At 30.2% G+C, this 20,958-nt stretch overlaps 2 protein-coding genes across 2 annotated transcripts; both read right to left on the bottom strand.

Moving 5' to 3' along the window:
• Positions 1–5,331: 5,331 nt before the first annotated feature.
• On the bottom strand, positions 5,332–6,242 carry LOC18052687 (21 kDa protein). The gene has a single exon (XM_006448144.2). The coding sequence runs from the start codon at positions 6,202–6,204 to the stop codon at positions 5,566–5,568; it is 639 nt and encodes a 212-aa protein (XP_006448207.1). The 5' UTR covers positions 6,205–6,242; the 3' UTR covers positions 5,332–5,565.
• A 10,587-nt stretch (positions 6,243–16,829) lies between these two features.
• LOC18052686 (receptor-like protein 9DC3) lies at positions 16,830–19,520 on the bottom strand. Its single transcript, XM_024190926.1, has one exon. It carries the CDS (start codon positions 19,518–19,520, stop codon positions 16,830–16,832), a length of 2,691 nt encoding a protein of 896 aa, XP_024046694.1.
• Positions 19,521–20,958: the final 1,438 nt, after the last annotated feature.

Raw genomic sequence — 20,958 nt, 5'->3', positions numbered from 1 at the left:
AGGAGCCATACAAAATGCAAATCATGATATGATATGTGTGTATTTATCTTGATAAATTATTATATAAGTAGTAATTATATATTTATATTAAACTCAAAAACACATGTCATACATGCATTTATTTAGTTATATTATCTCTGATGTATTGTAGAATTTCTCATGATCATGATAAGCGTGTTAGATGGATAAAACCAATTAAGATAAATTCAGTAATTTGAGTGAATCTGTGCTTATTAATTAAATTTTTGTAATGTCTAATTTTGACATGATATGATGAATAACATAAATCATCATCTATGCCTTTTTATTTTTGGCAGCTATGTATCGAACCTAAAGCCATTGTCATTCTATATCCACGTGCTTAAAACCACATGAAACAACACAAAACTCTTCCGGTTTAACTAAATGTATAATATATATATATATATCTTGTTTTTTATACGAATAAACAAATTTTAGGCTTAATCGTAAACTTAACCATACTATTAGCACCCAACAAACAGAAGAGATACGAGTCATCCTGCCTACGCACAAAAACAAAGAACCCATCAAATTTGAAATTTGTCTGTTCATAAGAAGAAGGCAAATGTATGCAACCCGTGAATGCTTAAATTGAGCTGTAACAGGGCATGCATGAATCCGAATAGAAGAATTTAATGCTCTTAACCAAATCTTGAATACAAAACTTTGCTTTCTATTTTGTCGAACCTCCTGGCTGCTGGTCAATTCATTTCACGGGCCGTTTTTGTCCCCTGAGATCTGTCCAAATATGCACAACAATACAAGGCAGTTTGCCCTCCAACTCCAATTATTTGCTTCAGCGCTTTCATCACCTCTTCTTTAATTACATTTTTTTTTTTTTGCAACATATCAACTAAGAATCAAAGAATGTGTGGTTGGTCGAGCCCTTGTAGGTGAGCACAAGTACAAGAATTCGACGTAGCTTATATTATGTGTGTGTGTGTGTGTGTGTGTGTGTGAGTGCATACGTGGCAATTGCAGGCCCGAAAGCAAAATAGCATATAATATATAGCATAATAAAAAAATAAATTTTTTGCCGTTCTTGTGGCTCGGTTCGAATTCCAATCTTTTATATTATCTATGTTTTACCGGTTGAGCTAAGTCGTTGTACCTATAAAAAGACATGTTAGTATGTTTGATATAAGTTTTCGAAAATTGAATTTTACAAAACAAGTTAGCTTGTTTTCAACTTTCGCTTTTAAAAACAAACCGTATATATATATATTGATTTTCGCTTTTTATAATTAAGAAATGCGTTTAATCAGTTTTTCCTTAAAAATTCTTCAAATATTGCTTCTCAAAATCTTAGATACAGCAATTTTATTTTAAAAATCTGATTTTATAAATTATTTATTGTCTGAAGAGATGATGTTATAGTAACCCTTGGTGGCTCTTTGAGCCTTTTTAACTAAATTAATGGTCGTTACCCTATCCAATGAACCTTAATGGGACAACGAAAGATTATCAAAATAGAGGAGGGGGAAAAAAAAAATTGGGTCATTCCAACTAATCAAGTTCTTGTGAATAGCACTCCACAGTCTCAATTATGCAAATATGATCCAAGAAGATATCAGTTTGAAAGGCTTGCGTGATTCTCATGCATTACTTGGCCTGTTTTATGTAGCACATGAACAATAGTCACTCTCAAATTATTTTATAAAATCAAAAGATTATCTGCAATCATGCAAACTTAAACGCTTACTTTGTCACGAGGCATGAGATCATTGGCTACAATTACGTCAAAACCAACGTGAGTTTATACGCTGAGATTCGATTTGAACTGCTAACTCTCTAATCCAATTATCTGCCCATAAATTAATCCCTTTTTTGGTGGCATTAATTGGACAATATTCTAATTCTTTATGTTAAAAAAATGTCTATTTAACACTTATATTTAAAAAATAATAATTACTTCAAATATTACACTCCTATCCTTATTTTTTCTTTTCTTTTACAATAATACTCTTGCAATTAGGGATGGCAATGGATTGGATTTGACCTAAGATCCACGTGATTCAAATCCAATCGGATCGGATTTGGGTCGGTTTAAAATAAATTTGGATCGGATTTAGATATCGATGTGTGGATCTAAGACGGATCTCGAGCAGGTCTGGATCTATGTTAATATCTAAATCCATATCCATATACACTCATCTTTTAATTTTATTTTATTTTAAAAGTTTCATAACAATTGTGGAATTAAAAGTTTCATAACAAAGTTTTATTTAAAAGTTTTATTTATAGCATATTAGTGGTGTTTACCATACATTTAAACTCTTAAAACTTACAGGTTAGTTTTGTAAATTTAAAGGTCAGCCAGTCCCAAAGCATGTACATGTACATGCAATATTCAAATTGCAAGCCAAGTAATACAACCTGGTAATTTATTTTATTATATTGGCCAAATAATTTTTAAGGAATATAGTTATTTACCATATTTAGTCAAATATGGTCAGAATAAAAATAATAAAGTACTTAATATAAATCATATTTAATTTATATGTCATTATCTAATATTGTAAGAATGAAGGTAGGTGTGTCGTGGATATTAAAATGATGAAGGAGATAATAAAATATTAGATTGATCTTACTTCCGCAATTACTTTTGAAGGATATTTTATTATCTTTCTTCTTTATTATTTTGGTGTAAAAGTATAAACTGCAATATTTATTATATTTTTTAGAAAAATTGTATAATGTATTTGTTATCAATACATTTTAGCCTTCAATTTTCATTCTAAAAAATTATTACTTTTTTATTACTGAATTTTATAATTCATGACGAATTTAGAGCAGATTTGGATTTTATTTTTTTTATTTGGAGCAGATATAGATAATTATTTCTTTTTTTGGATCTGGATCTGGAGCAGATACGGATCTTGATTTTTATTATAAATCTAGATTTGAAATAAAATAGATCCAACCCATATCTGCCCCATTGCTATCCCTACTTACAACAATATTCTTCGGGATGTTAATGAAAATTTAAAAAAGATAAGATAATTTATCAAATTTGTCTAAAATTAACATAAAAATTTACCTAAATTTTTATAGTATTATTTTGCTTTTAGGATAAATTTGTTAAATTAATTTTTAATAAAATAATTAATATTAAGATTGTAGCAAGGATATTAAATGTTTCTATTGTGTTAAATTAATTAATTTATAAATAATTATTAATAAGTTTGTTGCATGGATACAAAAAATACTAATTCTTTCATGCTGATTTTTAATGGTTAACTAATTAACTTGCTAAAACTAACTTTTTGAAAGATAAATTAATTAATATTAAGGATATTATTGTAAAAGTAAAGAAAAAATAAGAGTGAAAATGTAACATATTTAACTGTTAAAGTATTTTAAGGTAGTTTTGAAAATATAAAAATACAATAGACATTTAAATTAAAATGTAAGGATTAAACAAATATTTACTCATGTACATTACTTGTGGTCCTCCGTATAAGGATGAAATCTCATTTAGTCCCTATATTTTGAGGTTAATACTCGTTTAGTCCCTATATTTTTAAAAATACCTCAAAACATCCCTGACATTAAATTATTAGCACATTTCCTCTTACTTTTTGTTACTTTTGGCTTTATTTTTACAATATTACCCTCTTACAATATAGTTTTTAGACATTAGTAAAAAGAAAAAAATTAATTATCAATTTAATCCCAAAAATAAATTGAAACAAAATTAATATATGTTACTTTTTTGTAACACACTGTTGAGGAATTAATATATTAATTTTTTATTACTAATGTCCAAAAAAAAGTTAATTTAATTATTTTTACAATAAATTTTTTTTGGACACATGTAAGCTTTCACAAAAATTAATATATATTCTTTTTGTTTTTATTTTATTTTTGGGGTTAAATTGATAATTTATTTTTTTCTTTTTATTAAATTTATAAAAAGAAACATTATTGTAAGAGGGTAATACTGTAAAAGCAAGTCAAAAGAAACAAAAAATAATAGTAGGGATGTCAATTATTTAAGGATATGGATGTTTTGAGGCATTTTTAAAAATATAAGGACTAAATGGACACTAATATTAAAATATAGGGATGAAACGAACTTTTACCCTCTGTATAATTTAACTTCGAATGTTAGTTAGAAAAAATAAGAACCTAGAAGGCCAAAACAAAGCTCCAAAAGTTCGAAATATATTCCCTACTTTAGGGTAGGTCGTTTTGTTTTAAATTTTCATATCAATATATAATTATAAAAGCAGAAGAATAGAAGCCGACCACGATTATTTAATATTTTTCGCCCATCACTTAATTGAGTTATATATTTGTTCCCCACGTGTTAGTCTACTAAGCTTGCAAAAATGGGTTAGTAGTTATCACTATGAGTTTTTAAGCCAATATGAAGAAATTTTCTTTATTCCCATGAAGGATTTTACACATATTATCACTTACACATAAGGCGATCAATTCAAAAGCATCATTTCTGTTGGAAAAGTATTAATATTGTCCAAGCATCAACTTTAATAAGTTCGCGTAGTATTTATTCAATATTTCACATCACTATCAAACGATTCACAAAAGTTGCAATTTTTTTTTATTAAATCAATTTCATAAACTTTATTTCTTGAAAAATCAATTTATGTACGGAAATGTTGATAACTTAACCAAAAACGACTTACATCACACCCATTTGACCAATTATCTTCAATTGGTCAAAAGTGGGTTATTGACAATAATTAAACAACGTGCCACACACAAAAATTATCATATAAAACATCATTATTAGCCAACGTAAAAGAAAAAAAAAACACTTTAATTCACATATTTATATAATCTGACCTACCTTTTTAGATTTTGAAGAAACCTAATAATTGAATGAAACAGTTCTATTAGAAATGGCATCACAAGATAAATTTTTTTTCGTACAATCAAAATATCCAACCAACTAATTAGTGGTTGGTAAAGTTTGCTGTGGGTCCTTCGTCCTTGAGATTAAGGGTCAGGGTAATACAGAACTATGGTATCGACTATCATGAAAAACTTTATATTATAAACATGTAATCATTTTTTTACAACATAATTATATCACTCCACATGAAGAAATTTCCATCCCCAACAGAAAAAAAGCACATAGGTTATCTTTCGATACTGAATAATAATTCTCTTTTGGAGAGCTCCGATGTCTAATTGAAAAGGCTAGTTTTTATTTTTATCATTTCACTTGAGACAATAAAAGAAACATAATTTTTTTTTCACTCACAACAAAAGGGTTAAGATATTCTCAGTACCATTCACACTTGTAAAACCACAAATAGAAAGACACAAATAGACAAGGGATAAGACGGAAGACTGTATGAACTCAGAGTCCAACACAGTACTAGACTCGGTTCCTATTAATAGAAAAAAATTAAAAATGAAAATAAAATGTTAACAGAACAACATATACAATAAACACGAAACTAACTCACTCTTAATATATATATATATATATATATCACAAAATCACGAACTAAGTTCTATCTAACCCGCCACCAAATCCAACGGCCCAAAACCAGTCATCATCATGACGATTCAGTTCATCCCATTCTCAGCATAACGATTGACAAGAGCAAGTGCATTGCTCGTCAACTTCTTCACATACTCAACCCTGTCACAAACCTCCTCCTTCATTTGCCCATCAGCCACATCCTCAAATCCGTCCGTGCACGTTTCCTCGTCAGTCAGCGCGGCGCTCATCCACGTCTGCACATTGCTCATCTGAAACCTAAAGCTGGCCCGGGAAGTCCCAGCCGACCTAATCTGGCGCATCTGCTTGAGCGAGCCGTAAATCTCCTCGACTGCGTCCCCAAAGTTGGAGAAACAGTCGTGCAAAGCGGCTGCGGCTCGCTGGTCGGAGCCGTAGTCGGCTTGGCGGGAGATGTTGGACACGTAATTAGCCATGCGCTTGGCTTTGGATAGCGTCACGCCGATGGCTACGCTGGCAAGCTGAGCGGGGTCCTGCTGGATGGTGCTGGCGTAGCGGGATAGAGTGGAGTAGCATATTTCGGGGTACAATGTTGAGTTGCAACTTGTACGGATGAAGTCGGTGCCGGTGCCGGAACCGGTGTCAGGTGGATAGCTTGCGGGGGCTGCGGCGGGGATTGCATGAAGCTGGAGGAAGAAAGTTGAAAAGAGGAATGAGAGAAGAATTAGAGGACGTGGGGATTTCATGGTTGTTTGGGTTTGTGTGAGATAATGGTAATGGTGGCCTGGTGGGTTGAGTTCTGTGTGAAGGAGTGAGCGTTTAAGTAGTGTAAACTGTAAAGTGTTTGTAATAGATTGACTTGTTTGGCCATTATTATTCGGGATATTAACGAAAATGCCATTGATATTTTGTCACTTGTGATTTGTGTGAAGTCTCTAATTTTTGTGTCTAATTTGATAGTTGGTATGTGTGAATACGACTTTTGTAAAATCACTTTTCCGTAAAATATTGCTAGAAATAATACATAAGATTCAGTCATAGAAAATTTTGGATTATTAATTGAGGTCTTAATTAGATCTTAATGGTAATTTATCAATGAAAATGAGTGTGGGATACATATATGAAGGCCTCCCTTTTTTTTTCTAATTGATATGAGGCTTTGTATTCATTAAAAAGTCAACGAAATGGAATGCCTCGGATTTGAAGGAATTCGTTATATTGACATCACTAAAGTCAAAATCGATTTTTAAGGGTTCAATTTTCTTACTATCCGGAAATGTTTCTTTTGATAATAATTAAATGTTTTCAAGGAAACTTAGCTTTTTATTCATTTTTTGATTTTCTAAGTTTTTGAGTTAGCATTTAACTAAATTTCTGTCTTCTAACCAAAGTTGGTTGGTGTGAGTGATTCGACACTCTCACTCCTTAAAAAAAGTAAGGGGTTCAAGCCCTGCTCTCATATGGAGTCACCACTTTAGTCAGCACTTTATCCCTTACGGACCTACCCGATGCGAGTGTGAATTAGTTTGGGTTGTGGTACAGGCTTAAAAGTACCTCTCACAGTTGGGGTCCACTTAAGATCACCTCGTGGTTCAGACAAAAAAAAATTTCTTTGTCCTCTTCCATTTATGATTGGATTGTATTTTTTCAGTGTGTCTTTGTAATCATAAAAGCATTGTCGTAATAAATCTCAAGATTTTTTTTTTCAAGTATCATACATAGCACAATTCATCTAAAATTGAGAAATATGTCCTAAGAGGCCTATCTCACGTTAGGAGAAGTTATTTTCCACATCTATGTAGGGAGATTCATTGCAAGGAGTATAGGTGTTAACCATTAGGCCAATGTATAATTTACTTTTCTACTTTTATTTGTCTAATCTTTCTACGATATTTTACCTTTTTTTTTTTTTTGCCCTCAATCAAGTGATATACATTGAATATGATTATTTCTATAATTTTTCAGAAGGAAATTGTAAAATTAAAGATTAAGTTGTGAAAATGTTTGAAATATATAGAACAAAATACTGTATGATTATTGTCATAAAATTATTTTTCTTTGTTATTTGGATGTAGATGGGGCTCTATATTTATGGTTCTTTTTAAGAATAGTCATATTTGGATTGTTTTATAATAGATAGATGCAAAGTGTAAGTAAATTTCTTTAATCTAATGTCCATAAATTTGTAATTTAACATAAAAAAAATACGTGCCATCCTCTATGTTTGACTTTTTTTTTTTGAGATGACTCTGTTTGACTTTAAATTTAATATTCACTATATATAGATTTTATATACTCTTCAAATTCAAAATTACGCGTGCACTGAGAAAAGAAACCAATATATTGTATGTAGCCTCGGCCGCCTTTGCGGATGGCTTTTGAAATTGCGGGCGGTGACGCTTGGTGCGGTCGGCAAATTGGCTTTAGACTTAAGCAACAGCTTCTTTCTCACTACTTAAAATAAAATAAATGCAGTAACTTGAGATCGTGGGTCCACGACGAAGAGTGGTCTTGTCTGGTGCTATGCATGTTTAGATAATGGAGCACTAGACATTTGGTCTTTGCTATCATTTCTGCTTTTCATAGACGGCTGTTCATGGAGTTCGGAGTTTTTAAGTAAGTTGGTAGCTTTTTAAACATGCCCATTTTCCCACTACTGTGATTTAAGAAGCGTGCAGCGTTCAACTCATGCAATCAAGTTCAAGCTTTTTATCTTTTGGAATATAATGGGCTTCCTTCCATTCACCATATTCATATTGCACTACAATGCAACTTTTTAAATTAGTTATTATACCATTCACCTACAAAAATTTTAAAATACATCAAAGGTAATATATATAATTAATGTATGTATAACATGCGTCAATTAAATATAACTACACGTGTCATATTTAATTGAATTATACATGTCATACATGCATTAATTACGTATAGTACTTCTAATATACTCTAAAATCTCTCATTCTATTGATGTGGCTACGTTTAACTTACAAAATTAGTTTCCATAAACCTTACAATATTTGGATGTTATTCTATCAGCATTGCATGATGGGTATAGCACAATTTATTAGTCTCTAAGTTTTGAGCCAAAATGCTTTATTAGAGTCCCTTTATACTTAAAGAAATTCTCATTTAGTCATTGTCACTACTTATGTGTTTATAGGATCTTAATTCTAGAGGTAGAATATTAATTGTGTTTAATATAACTTAAGATTCAAACAAATTTATGGAAAGTGAAGAATTAATTAAATTTTAATGAAAATAGATACACAACTTGAAAGATTTGGGTAATTTTGAAAAACACATGGACTAATTACCCAATTAGGGTAATTGACTCAAATCTGACCTTAAACCTAAAGGAGCAATTACTCACATCAAGCCGACATAAGCATCAAAGTTCAACTACTCTGGTTGGGAGATGTGATGATCAGGAAAAATATACCATGAACCTGTTGACAAATGAACATAAACATGTGTTGTGAAAAAGATAAATATATTTTAAACTGATGACAAAATTAGTTGTCCATTGTTCAAAGGGAAAAAGTTTCTCCACTACAGGGAAAAAAATATATGTATATATCATCATTAGATCGCGAAACCTGTCAAAGATTCACGGACTGGCTGGCGTAATTAACTCCATTTTTTCAGATTAATTAAACTTGGGATCTCTCTATTTAAGGACGAGATAAGGGAACATAATCTTGATTCAAAAGCAGCTTATTGTAATAAATTATAAAAGAAACAGAGAGTCCGGCCGGGGAGCCATATCTTCTTCAGCTCTTGATCTATTGGGCGAGAATTAGTTTCGAAAGGAGGAAACAATTTCATCATGAAATAGTTCACATGATGTTAACAAACTTAAAGTTGGTCCAGCCCATTGAGCTAAATCCTCCATGCATAATTGACCCACCACATCACATCATTGTCACAAAAATAAAAGATTCCGGCGAATTCGACTCCGTGAATAGGGGGAAAAAAGAAGTCCAATTCAGTAGCATTTGAAGATGAGTATATGGCTTTTTTTAATTGCTTTAAGTTTTCTGTAAAGTACTAAAGTTGATTTCTATTTGTTGATTAGACTCTTGTAGTCTGAAATGTACTCAAAATTGAAACCCCTACGTTTGATTTTCTTCGCGTTATTATGAGAAATGGTTGTTCAAATGTAATTTGTTTATAGCTAGGTTTGGTTTCATATTATGGGGTTAGGTTTGAAATGTATTGAATCAAATTGACTTACGTTCGATTCATTTGAATTTTGAAATCAAAGCATCCCATTTTTTTAAGGTTGTTGTATGGAAAATTTATTCAAAAACACATGTAAGCTTTTAGCGTATGATGTTGTTGTAGCAATTAATAGAGATAATTTTGTGAATTAAAAAGCCACATAATTAATCAATACAATGAATGAATTATTTTAAACGCTTAAAATAGAGATTATTTTAATTAACTGAACATTCCAATTAACAGGACAGAGAAAACCCATTAGCATCTGTAATTTGGACACTACATGAAATCGACCAAAAACTTTTGACCTAAAATGCTTTATTATGAATGTTAAAGTTTTTTTTTTTTTTTTAAATGAGTTTGGGCTTATAAAAATCGTGAGTCACTTCGATGATCTTTTATATAAAGTTATTGTCGTCACTTTAAGGTGATTTGAGTCCAAATTAAAAAGTTTGATAACACAAAATGTTGTGTTGATTTTAAGTAATTTTGCTTTTTAACGGAACCTAGAAGTGCGCATCTTATCTTACCAAAATGTGTTTATTAATGCTAATCCATTTCTTTGAATTTATTGCATGATTGATTACTTGCTTATAATTGCTTGGAATTTTGTGACCATGATTGTCGTCTATTAAATGGATACTCTTGCAATAAAATGGTGTGAATTTAGTGGGATGTATATATAATAAAGAGAGTGTTGTTTACAATAGAGAATATAAACTCATTGTTGTCATCGTGAGTGCTGATTAATATACCTAATATCATCCAGGTTGTGACCAGGTTAGAGATCCAGAAACAAGAGAGATTCTGGATTTTGTTCGGCCCAAGTACATGTGGAGGCCCAATCGATCCAAGTCCAAATCAGAATCCCAATGGAAATTAAAAAAAAAAAAGTATCATTTAAGGCTGGTGTATGTTAATGGCCATTTTGATAATACTATACTTTTTAAAATAATTGTTATCAGTTGTATTGTAAAAATAATAAGTTATAATAAGAATTAATTAAATTTTTTATAAAATTTATTTTTAAAAATGCTCAGAATTTTAAAAATAATCATATATATATTTAGTAAATCTTAAAGTTAAACTTTTGTAAAAGTATAAATAATTGAAATAGACATAATGTTAAATAAAATTTATTTTCATATATAAAAATATGTATAGAATTTTTTTGTTGTGTACATATAATAATTGATAATTAAAATACATATTTTTATATTAATGATTTTTTTCATTTTGTTATCTTAATATAATTGATGACGATGATAATAATAATAATAATAATAATCATAATAATAATAATAATATATGCAACAAGTTCAAGAGATATAATTTTTAACACAATTTTAGACATAAGTTTTTAGTCATTGGATCACACTTATTTCAATTTAGATTGATGCTGGCATAATTTTTTTAAATAAAAATATTGGGTCCCATAGAATAGTATTTTTTTTTTCTCTTCTCTTTCCATTATCTCTTTCTCGTTATAACCAATATATTGGGAGAGAGAGACTGAAAAATTTCAGAGATCAATTTATAAAGTTCAAAGTTTCTAATATCGTTAAGAGAAAATAAACCTAGAAGAAAGTGAGAAACAAGATCGTTCGTTCACTGACTTCCACCTTATATTTCATCAAAATAAATTGGTGGGATCACATCATCAACAAGAAAAAATAATAATTTAAACACAAGTTTAAATACAAGTTTTTAACCATTAAATCACACTTCTTTTAATGGCTTAGATTTAAGCTGACATAAATTTCTTTTAATGCAAAATTAATTAGACGCTATTAATTATTTTTTCTCTTTCCTTGTATTCTTCTCTCAAAGATCATGTCTCGCAAAGTTTAACTTCTACGAACTCAAATAGAATTGTAAAGAGCCAAAACCAAGAAGAAAGGACTTAAAAGAAAAAACAACAGCAGCAACAATTTTTTTTTTTTTTTTGCTTTTTTAATTTATTGTTTTTATTGTTTGAGCGGGTTACTTTTTGCTTTGAAAAAAGTTGCTGCAACAATAACAAACAATGGCAGCAATACTTGCCATATAATGGTTCTTTTTCCTTCTTTAAACGACATTTGACTTGATTTTGGACTGATGATTTCGAAGTTCAAAGAGCGTAAAAAATTTTATGGGATTGATAAATGGGTGAGGTTTAATTATATTCTTAATTGTACACGACAGCAACGATGTTATTTTTTCTATTTATTTATTTGTTTGTCAATGGTGGGATTCCACCAATTTATTTTAATGAAATATAATGTAGAATTATTTTAATGAAATATAATGTGGAAGTCAGTGAATGATGAAAAAGAACCATTCTCTTCACTGCTTTCACTTTGGTGGGTTTATTTTCTCTAAATGTTATTAGAACCTTGAACTATATAAATTGATCTCCGAAATTTTTCAGTCTCACTCTCTTAATATATTGGTTACAACGAAAATGAGATTTAAAATGGAGAGAAAAGAGAAAAAAAATTAATAATATTCCATGAGACTCACTATTTTATTTATAAAAAAAATTATATCAACCTCAATTTAAGCTATTGAAATAAGTGTAATCAAATGGCTAAAAACTTGTGTCTCTTGAACCAGTTGATTTTTAAAATCTCATTTTTAAAATCTCCTCCTCTACTTTCTAGTAGGATGGACTATGGAGTGATTTTTCAAAAGTGATTTTTAGAAAAAAAAAATTTCAAACAGTAAAATTAATTTTTAACTTTGTAAATTATTTTTGAGTCTCACAAAAATAGTCTTAAATAGGCTCTAATTATATAGTGTCCAAAGCATATATATTTTGAGTTTTAGGTTTAGAAAAAAATATAGATGATCGGATAAAACATTAGAATATAATTGTGATTGGCAAAAGGTTCAAACTTAAACGTATAAATGTTATTTGGTATTATTATTATTTTTCGAGGAAATTGAACAGAACCCACTTAATTTTGGTAGCTCTTCTGTGAAACCGTACAAATTCAGGAAGTATTAGTATTGCTGAGATATTCATACACAACACAACAAGATAAACAAAACCTAAAACATTAAACATTAAATATGAAACGAAAAGAAATTAATTATATGTCCATTAGTTTCCCATCTAAAAATAGAGGCTATTTAAATAAACTTATAATTCTTTCGTGGATCTGGGAATTGTACTATAAGAAAGATAAATCGAATGAAATTATATTATATTCTCTCGCAAATTAAACTCTCGTTTACTGCTCCAAATTGCGTTTGGAATTAAAAAAGCCTTAAAGCCAAATTAAACTTAATTTCACTTCTTTAATTTTCTCTCTTGTTCGCGTGCACATATCTCTTTAAAATCAATTTAACTGAATGTTAAATCAAGAAGCCCACTGCAAATTAATGGCTTCAACTCCTCCATCATTGTATCATTGCTTGAAATCTAAAGTTATGTCACTTCGCCATCAAATTTGATGATCTTTAACATAAAGTTGACGTCGCCACTTTAGGTGCTTGGGGTCCAAAAAAACTTCCGACGCAAAAAAGTAGCAATGATTTTAAGCAATTTTAGAGAATCTAGCTGTGCATCAGTGCATATCTTATCAATGTTAATTCATTTCTTCGAAATCATTGAATGACTACTTGCTCATAATTGCTTGAAATGTAGTGCTCATCAGGATTGTCTTTAAAAAGAGAGATTCTTGCAATAAAATGATTTGAGCTTGAATGTTTGTTTAAGAGAAATACTGGATTTGATCATTCCCAGACATATTTGGAGGCCCAATCGATCCAAGTCCCTTAGCCAAGTGTATACTATAATCTCATGTCTCAAAAATAGATAATTGAGTTTTATGTCCAAAGTTGTACTGATAAAATAATCATATTAAAAAAAGAAAGAAAATAGTAAATTATCTAGTAAATTATGTTAGAAAATGTTTTGAGTTTTAAAAATATGGTCCATGCTTATGGTATATTTTTAAGTAATAATATAGTTACAAATTTTTGTACAATTTTTTTTTTGTGCAAATTGATGTGGCATGATTAAATTGGTTGAATTAAATATATTTTAGACCACATGATTTGTTTTTATTCAACCAATGAGTTAATGCCAACTCGATTTGCACAAAAGTTTGCAGTCGTATCATCACTTTATATTTTATTATTAAAATATCATTTCGTTGTATAATGATTAAAATAGATAATAGTTTAGTTTATCTAAACACATCCTTTTTTTTTAATACATAAATTTATAAAAAAAAAAGTGAAATTTTTTATTGTTCAAATCCAACCAACTTTATAATCAATAAAAGATATAGGAAATTTCATAACATAATAAATAAAAATGAAAAAATAAAAAGTAACACGTGATTTACAGGAGTTGTGGTAATGTAATATATTAGGGTAATGATTTATAAATTAGGGTTTATGAAAAATATGGATATTATCATCTTTTTTATAAAAATAATGAGATTATAACAGAAATTTTAAAAATGTATGTGGTGGATTATTTTATAATTAACTTTAAAAAGTTATTCTTCACTTTAAAAATTGTTGGTAAAATGGAGAAAACTATAAAATAAATAAATTTTAAAAATTTTACCAAACATTTTTTTATTGAAAATTATAAAATAAACTACTTGTGACATTTTAACCACAATCCTAAATGGGATCTTAGGTTTAGAAGAAAATATAGATCATCAAAGAAAATTTTAAAATATATTTGTTATAGCAACATTTGAAATTAAAAAATGTAGAAGTTACTATGAAGTTAAAAGAAAATTATTGATTTATACAATTGAAAAGAATGCATTATTGACACCCCCTGAATATCCCTATGAAACCCCGTTTTTACATTAACAGCACTTTCACAAGATAAAACTACATAAAACTAATACAAAATTAAATAAAACTCTATCCATATATTTTCTTTTTGACTCTATACGGTTCATACCCACACATCATTTTTTTTTTTACAGTTCCAATATGATTTTGAAATAATTAAGAGAAAACTTAAAGTAGTTTATCAAATCATTATAAAAAAAAATATAAAAAACAATAAATTTTTAGCGAATCTATTGAATTTTCTTCACCAAGTGGGAAATTATTTTTATTTACAAAAAAATTAAGAAGAGCTAAAGGCAAAATAACAAAAATCCCAATAAAGTAATTGATTGGGTTTGAAGAATTAGTAATTTTAATTAAATCTGTTTTATCCTTTTATGTAATTATAACTAAGAATAAAGCAATAAATATCAAAATGGGGTTTCAAGTGAGTTTTAAGGAGGTGCCAATAGCACTACTCTATTGGTGATTTGAATCATGATTATGATATCCATACAGCACATCTTTAAACTATTCTTTTTTAAAATTTTGATCTGGCGGGCATCGCGGCGGTAGCCCATGTAGCCAGCTTTTATCCTCGTCTTTGATCATGATCATTATTATTCTATGAGATTGTATTGGGAATGCTTTTAGTTTTAGATATGAAATTCGGTTGGTTAGATTCGCCTGATTGTTTTACTTTTTAGGATTTTTTTCCTCTTCCTACCTAACTTATATATATATATATATATATATATATAAAGCTAGGACTTGAGGAGGTGATGTAGCATCACCATTTCTCATATTTGTATATTCTCTATTATCTAATAAATAAAGAAATTTCTTTTAGATTTGACTTTTCATCTTCTCATAATTAATTTGATTGTTATTACACAATAACAATTATATAAAGATTTTAATGAGGCATATTCTTTGTAATAAACATCCAAGGGGAGTGTTATGAATTTATTAAAATAAATGTAGATGTTCATAACATATATCTCTTAGTCTTCCCACTATCTCCCATTAGCAACATTTAGCTTCCCTATAACTCCCACTATCTCACAAGGAATTATGATCCATAATTTTTCATTAATTTCATGGAGTGATTATGTAACTATAAAAGGAGAGCTCAGTTTTTTTTTTTTGTACACACACAATTAGAATGAATAAAATCACTCTATAATATATTCTCTCATTTTATTCTTTATCTTGCGTTGTTTTTTTATTTGTATTTTTGGCTAATAGCTTTTTTTATTTTTTATAAGGCTACCTCATTTTAAAAAAAAATCAATTCATATTTTTTATCAGTTTCATCCAATGTAAAGTAAGAAAAAAGGATAATACTAAATTCTTTTTTCAAAATCGCGTGAAATGCGGTTCTATTTTCTAGTTGTGAAATAATAAAAAGGTACAACATGTGTTGCACTCTAATATTTTATTATTAAAAAATTATAAAAATACTGCACTTTACTATTTTTTTTTGTAATTGACTGTTAATTGACATAGAAAATATTAATTTTATCCTTATTTTATAGAAAAATATTAATTATCAATACAAATTAATTATTAATTAACTATTAATCATTGTACTAAATAATTTTTCATTCAATGAAATATTATTTTAATTTTAGTTATCAATTACCGACAAAAATTAAAAAATTATAAATTTGTATGCTATTAATTGAATATAACTTTATCATTTAATACTTGGAATATCTGTGATTGTATGTATGTTAATTATCTTCATTTGATAGTTTTTATCAATAATTAATAATTAAAATTAAATTTATATTTAATTGAATGAAAATTATTATAATAAGTGCACTACAAAAAACGTAGGTTACAAGTTTTTCGTGTAAATGTAAACTTTTATTTAATTTTTGGGTTTCTAATTCAATAGTAGGTTGCAGGTTTTTAGTGAAAATTATTAAGCTTTGTTATAACTTACGTGTTTTTTCTCCTTAAAGTTGTTTTTTCTTCTTAAAGTAAGGATAAAATTATATTTTATAGGTCAACTAATAAAAAAATAGTAAAAATGTTATGGTGCAATAGATATTATTTCACAATAACTTAGGTCATGTTTGAAATTGAGGTGTTATAATATTTAAGCTATAAACATTATGGAAAAAAAACTTTAACTATAAAACACAAGTGAATAATATGTAGTAAATATAAATTTTTAAAATTATTAAAGATATAATAGATTTTTTTTAATATAAATAAAAAATCAGATTAACATACCTTACAAGTTACGACAGCTAAATCAAATAAAAAATAAAAGCATTAGAATTCTGCTGTCATAAAAAAAAACAATTATTAATAGAAAAATTAACAAACTAACTCAATTTCTAGCATCACTTCAACTTAAGAAGATCCTGGTGCTCTGCCTTCTGATCCTCTTTCTTTCAACCATCCTCACAAGCCATCGCGGCCTTCCTGTTGCAAATGCCATGTATCCAATAGAAAAGCCAATCACCAACCCAGATGCGTAGCCCATCATTGCAACTTTCCAATCAAACCAGCTCCAAGTATCCGTTGGCGCCGGTTCTTGAGCATCATCAATATTGCTACATTTATCTGACAACGGAAAACCGCACAAGCCCAAATTCCCAATGTAGGAATCGCTCTGAAATGTGTTGAATTGTGGCCCTTGAGGTATAGGTCCCTCCAGTTGGTTGTGGGAAAGGTTCAACTTTGAAAGAAAATTCAAACTTGTCAGCTGCGTAGGAATCTGTCCAACGAGCCTGTTTGAAGAAAGGTCTAAGGATTCGAGAACCGTCAAATTTCTCAATGATGATGGAATGCGCCCCGTAAGGTGGTTGTGAGAAAAGTTTAGCATTTTGAGTAAATTCAGCTTTCCGACAACTTCTGGAATTTGTCCTTCAAAACGGTTGCTCGAGAAATCAATGACCAGGAAAATGCTTAAGATGTTCATTTCAACGTCGATTCCTTTCAGAGTAAAAAATGCTGAATAATATCGACCAAATCGGTGCATATACTGCACTTGAACTGTACTAGTGTTACTCCCACGCATCATAGCTTTCAAATTTTGAAAGTATCTTGTTGGCAAAACACCAGTGAATTCGTTGCGAGAGAGATCAAGTATTCGCAGCTTAGGGAATATAACTCTTGCATCGGTGTTCCCTATGAGACCATAAAATTTATTAGATCGCAAGATAAGAACAAGCAATTCTGGAAGTTGTGCTAACCAATGTGGAAATGTGTCATCGATCCTGTTATTTGCCACATTTAGAACTTGCAAACGGCTACAATTAGCCAAAGATTGCGGTAGTGGTCCCTCGAACTGATTGTCATTCAGAATAAGATTGACCAATCCACTCCCATTTGCAGAAATTTGAGGAATACTACCATTGAAGCTGTTCAAATGCAAATCTAACCATATGAGCGTGATGGAATCCACTAAGCATTCTGGAATCGGTCCACACAAGCTGTTATTAGACAAGTCGATAAACTCAATCGGAGCAGCAGTACAAAAAGAACAAGGAATCTCCCCGGTCAATTTATTGTTTGAAATGGAAAAGAAAATCAAGCGAGGAGGCAGAACCATGACTGACCCTTGAAGCAAATTCGAGCGAAGATCAAGAAATCTAAGATTCTTCAACGGAACTTGCTCCACGTCTGTGAGAAAATTGTCGGAAAGATTTAGGTTATAAAGAGTATCTTTTCCTATATCCCAAAACCAGTTGGGAATCCTCCCATAGATTTTGTTCTCCGAAAGCTGCAGCCACTCTAATCGATCCTGACTTCTTAAGAATTCAGGGAACTCACTGATGTTGCAAGCAGATAAACCCAACTGCAAAAGTTTGGGAAATGTGGAGTTGGCATTTAATGTGGTGTTTACTGATAGACGATTTTGTGAAAGATAAAGGTACTGAAGATTTTTCAGTCTTGCAAACATGCAAAGCTCTATGTGTCCACTTAAATTATTTGAGGAAAGTCTTATGCTAGTCAAATTCACAAGTTCAAAGATTGTACTAGGAATTGAGCCAGTGAATCGGTTATCTCTAAGATGAATTACCTCTAAATATGGTAGTACCGTAAATAGCCAAGATGGAATAGTGCCATTAAGAGAGTTACCTGATAAACGAAGAGTAACTAAATTTCGAAGCCCTTTCAAACAAGAAGGAAGCCGACCGGTTAGTTGATTCCATGATAAATCCAAAAATGAAAGTTGCGTTAGGTTGACAAAACTATCTGGAATTCCACCAACTAAATTGTTTTGTTCAAGATTTAAATAATATAGCTGCTTGAGATGTGAAAGAAATGATGGGATATGACCACTAAAATGGTTATACGAGAGGCTCAAACTGGTGAGCTGTGGAAGGTTAGCAAGTGATGCAGGAATTGGCCCAATTAAATTGCAGCCGGTGAGATGCAAATATGACAAAGAAGAAGAAAGATTCGTCAAGGAATAATCAAGTACGATGGTAGACATGTCTACCTCAGAAAGAACAAGTTCCTTCAACTTCGTTAGATTTTCAATGAGCCCTTTCCAAACAGGCGATTCAATCCTCACTTCATCATTTTTGGAGAGGTCAAGTGAAAGCATTTTAGACAATTGAGAAATTTCAGATGGAATTTGACCACTAAAGTAAGAATTTGACAGATTCAGACGTGTCAAACTAATGAGTCGACCAAAACCCGAAGAAATGAGAGAGGAATTGAAATCATTGGAACCGAGATTCAGTGTTTCTAGATAAGGAAGAAGAAAGAGGCTACTGTTTGAAGGGATGCTGCCATGAAGCCAACTGCAGCTTAGGTCCAGGCCAATCACTTGACCCGTCACCATATCACAAGTTACACCATCCCATGAGCAGCAATCCGTGCCATCATTCCAAGATAACATCTTTGGATTGGATTGTTGTCTTCCGTCACAGTAAGAACTAGAAATGTTTTTGAAGGAAAAGAGCTGCTTAAACTGAACCAATGCAATACTCTGGTCGTAAGAGCAAAGTTTTGCATTACTCCCAGAATATAGGACAAGTAATTGGAGGCAGAAAACTTTGTAAGCACAAGGTAAACAACCCATGTTTTTTCTTTATGAAATTTCAACGACAAATATGATTAGTATATATAGACTACAGTTTGATTACTTTGGTACCAAATTCATGTACTAAATTTCTTTTTCACACTACAATAATTTTCTACAAAGAATTTATATCAAACACCAATCCTCAATGTGAAAGAGAAATTTCCCTTTGAAATTTTCAGTAACCGATCGAAGATATAGCAAGTTGCTCGAATGCCTGACTGAAAGTCTGGAACCTCAAATTGACAAATTCTTAGTTTCCTTACGCCAAAGAATTTATGTACTGGGTTCTCAAGTCGTTTTCAAGTTTAAGGGGAGATTCCCCCCCCCCCCCCCCCGAAGATATGTAATGGGGATGTACTGTGTATATATATCACATAATTTACGTGTATGGTGTAAATCTCATCATTATCATTTTTATTTTTTAAGAGAAAAAGAATTTAGAATCTAATTGGGGAGGGGGCTCTGGCCAATTTATGTCAAACTTCTCTCACTCCCCCCCCCCCCCCCTTTCCAAACCTTAAGTTATTGAAGAACCCTTAATTTAACCGCTCAAGTTTCCTTTTTAGTTAAGTTGATAAAACGGATTTTTCGGGTCGGGTTTGGATTATGCATATTCTTGTTATTGTAAATTTACGTTGAAACAACCCCTTTTTTCAAATACCGTATTAAAATATTGAGATCCTATCCTGACATAAAAAATAAATGGGTTCCCTGATAATTTGCAATATCTATACATTTAACGAAACTTTTATTGATACACACACACACACACACACACAATTGTATGTATATGTATAGGTATGTATGTATGTATGTATATGTATATAGTACTATATGTCGATGTTATAAAATATACACGTTCACTAATATTTTACATATTTATACTATTGAAATTCTAAATTTATACAAAATTTTATAAATGAAATACTGTGTATATGTTCATCATTTCAAAAACAAATAAAAAAAGAAAATTATATCAAATATTTAAGTTTTGATGACAAAAATCTACAATTGATCGAGTAAATGAGTTAATAAACTTTAACTCTAACCCGACAAAAAAAAAAAATCGTGTTAATTAGAACCCAACCTATTTAATAATCGTGTCAAATTTGACGACTCATACTCATATTTATATCGTATTTGTGTCGGATAATTGAGTCTCGAATTTTGCCAGCTTCACTTACAAGAAGCAAAAACTTTTCTTTTATTCACATATAACGATTCAAGGTTCCAGCTTCTTTTCATTGGAAAATTAAAAAATAAAAATAAAAAAGGGTCCCAGCTTTAATGAATATGTAATATCTCCATTAATTATTCCCTGTCTATATGTTTAATATCTCCAAGAATTTTCCTTAAAGAAGACGTTGATTTAAAATTTTCCATACCAGCGCTTGACTTTTTCTAACTTAGACATCAGCTAGAGGGAGACGAGTCC

This window comes from Citrus clementina, unplaced genomic scaffold (genome assembly GCF_000493195.1).
Source record: "Citrus clementina cultivar Clemenules unplaced genomic scaffold, Citrus_clementina_v1.0 scaffold_2, whole genome shotgun sequence".
Lineage (NCBI taxonomy): Eukaryota > Viridiplantae > Streptophyta > Magnoliopsida > Sapindales > Rutaceae > Citrus > Citrus x clementina.
Note: the sequence above shows the minus strand (reverse complement) of the source record. Positions and strands in the feature narration are given on the sequence as shown.

What these genes read in the sequence shown, in the direction of transcription:
- LOC18052687 (XM_006448144.2), bottom strand. Translation starts at nt 6,204, where the DNA reads ATGAAATCCCCACGTCCTCTAATTCTTCTCTCATTCCTCTTTTCAACT.
- LOC18052686 (XM_024190926.1), bottom strand. Translation starts at nt 19,520, where the DNA reads ATGGGTTGTTTACCTTGTGCTTACAAAGTTTTCTGCCTCCAATTACTT.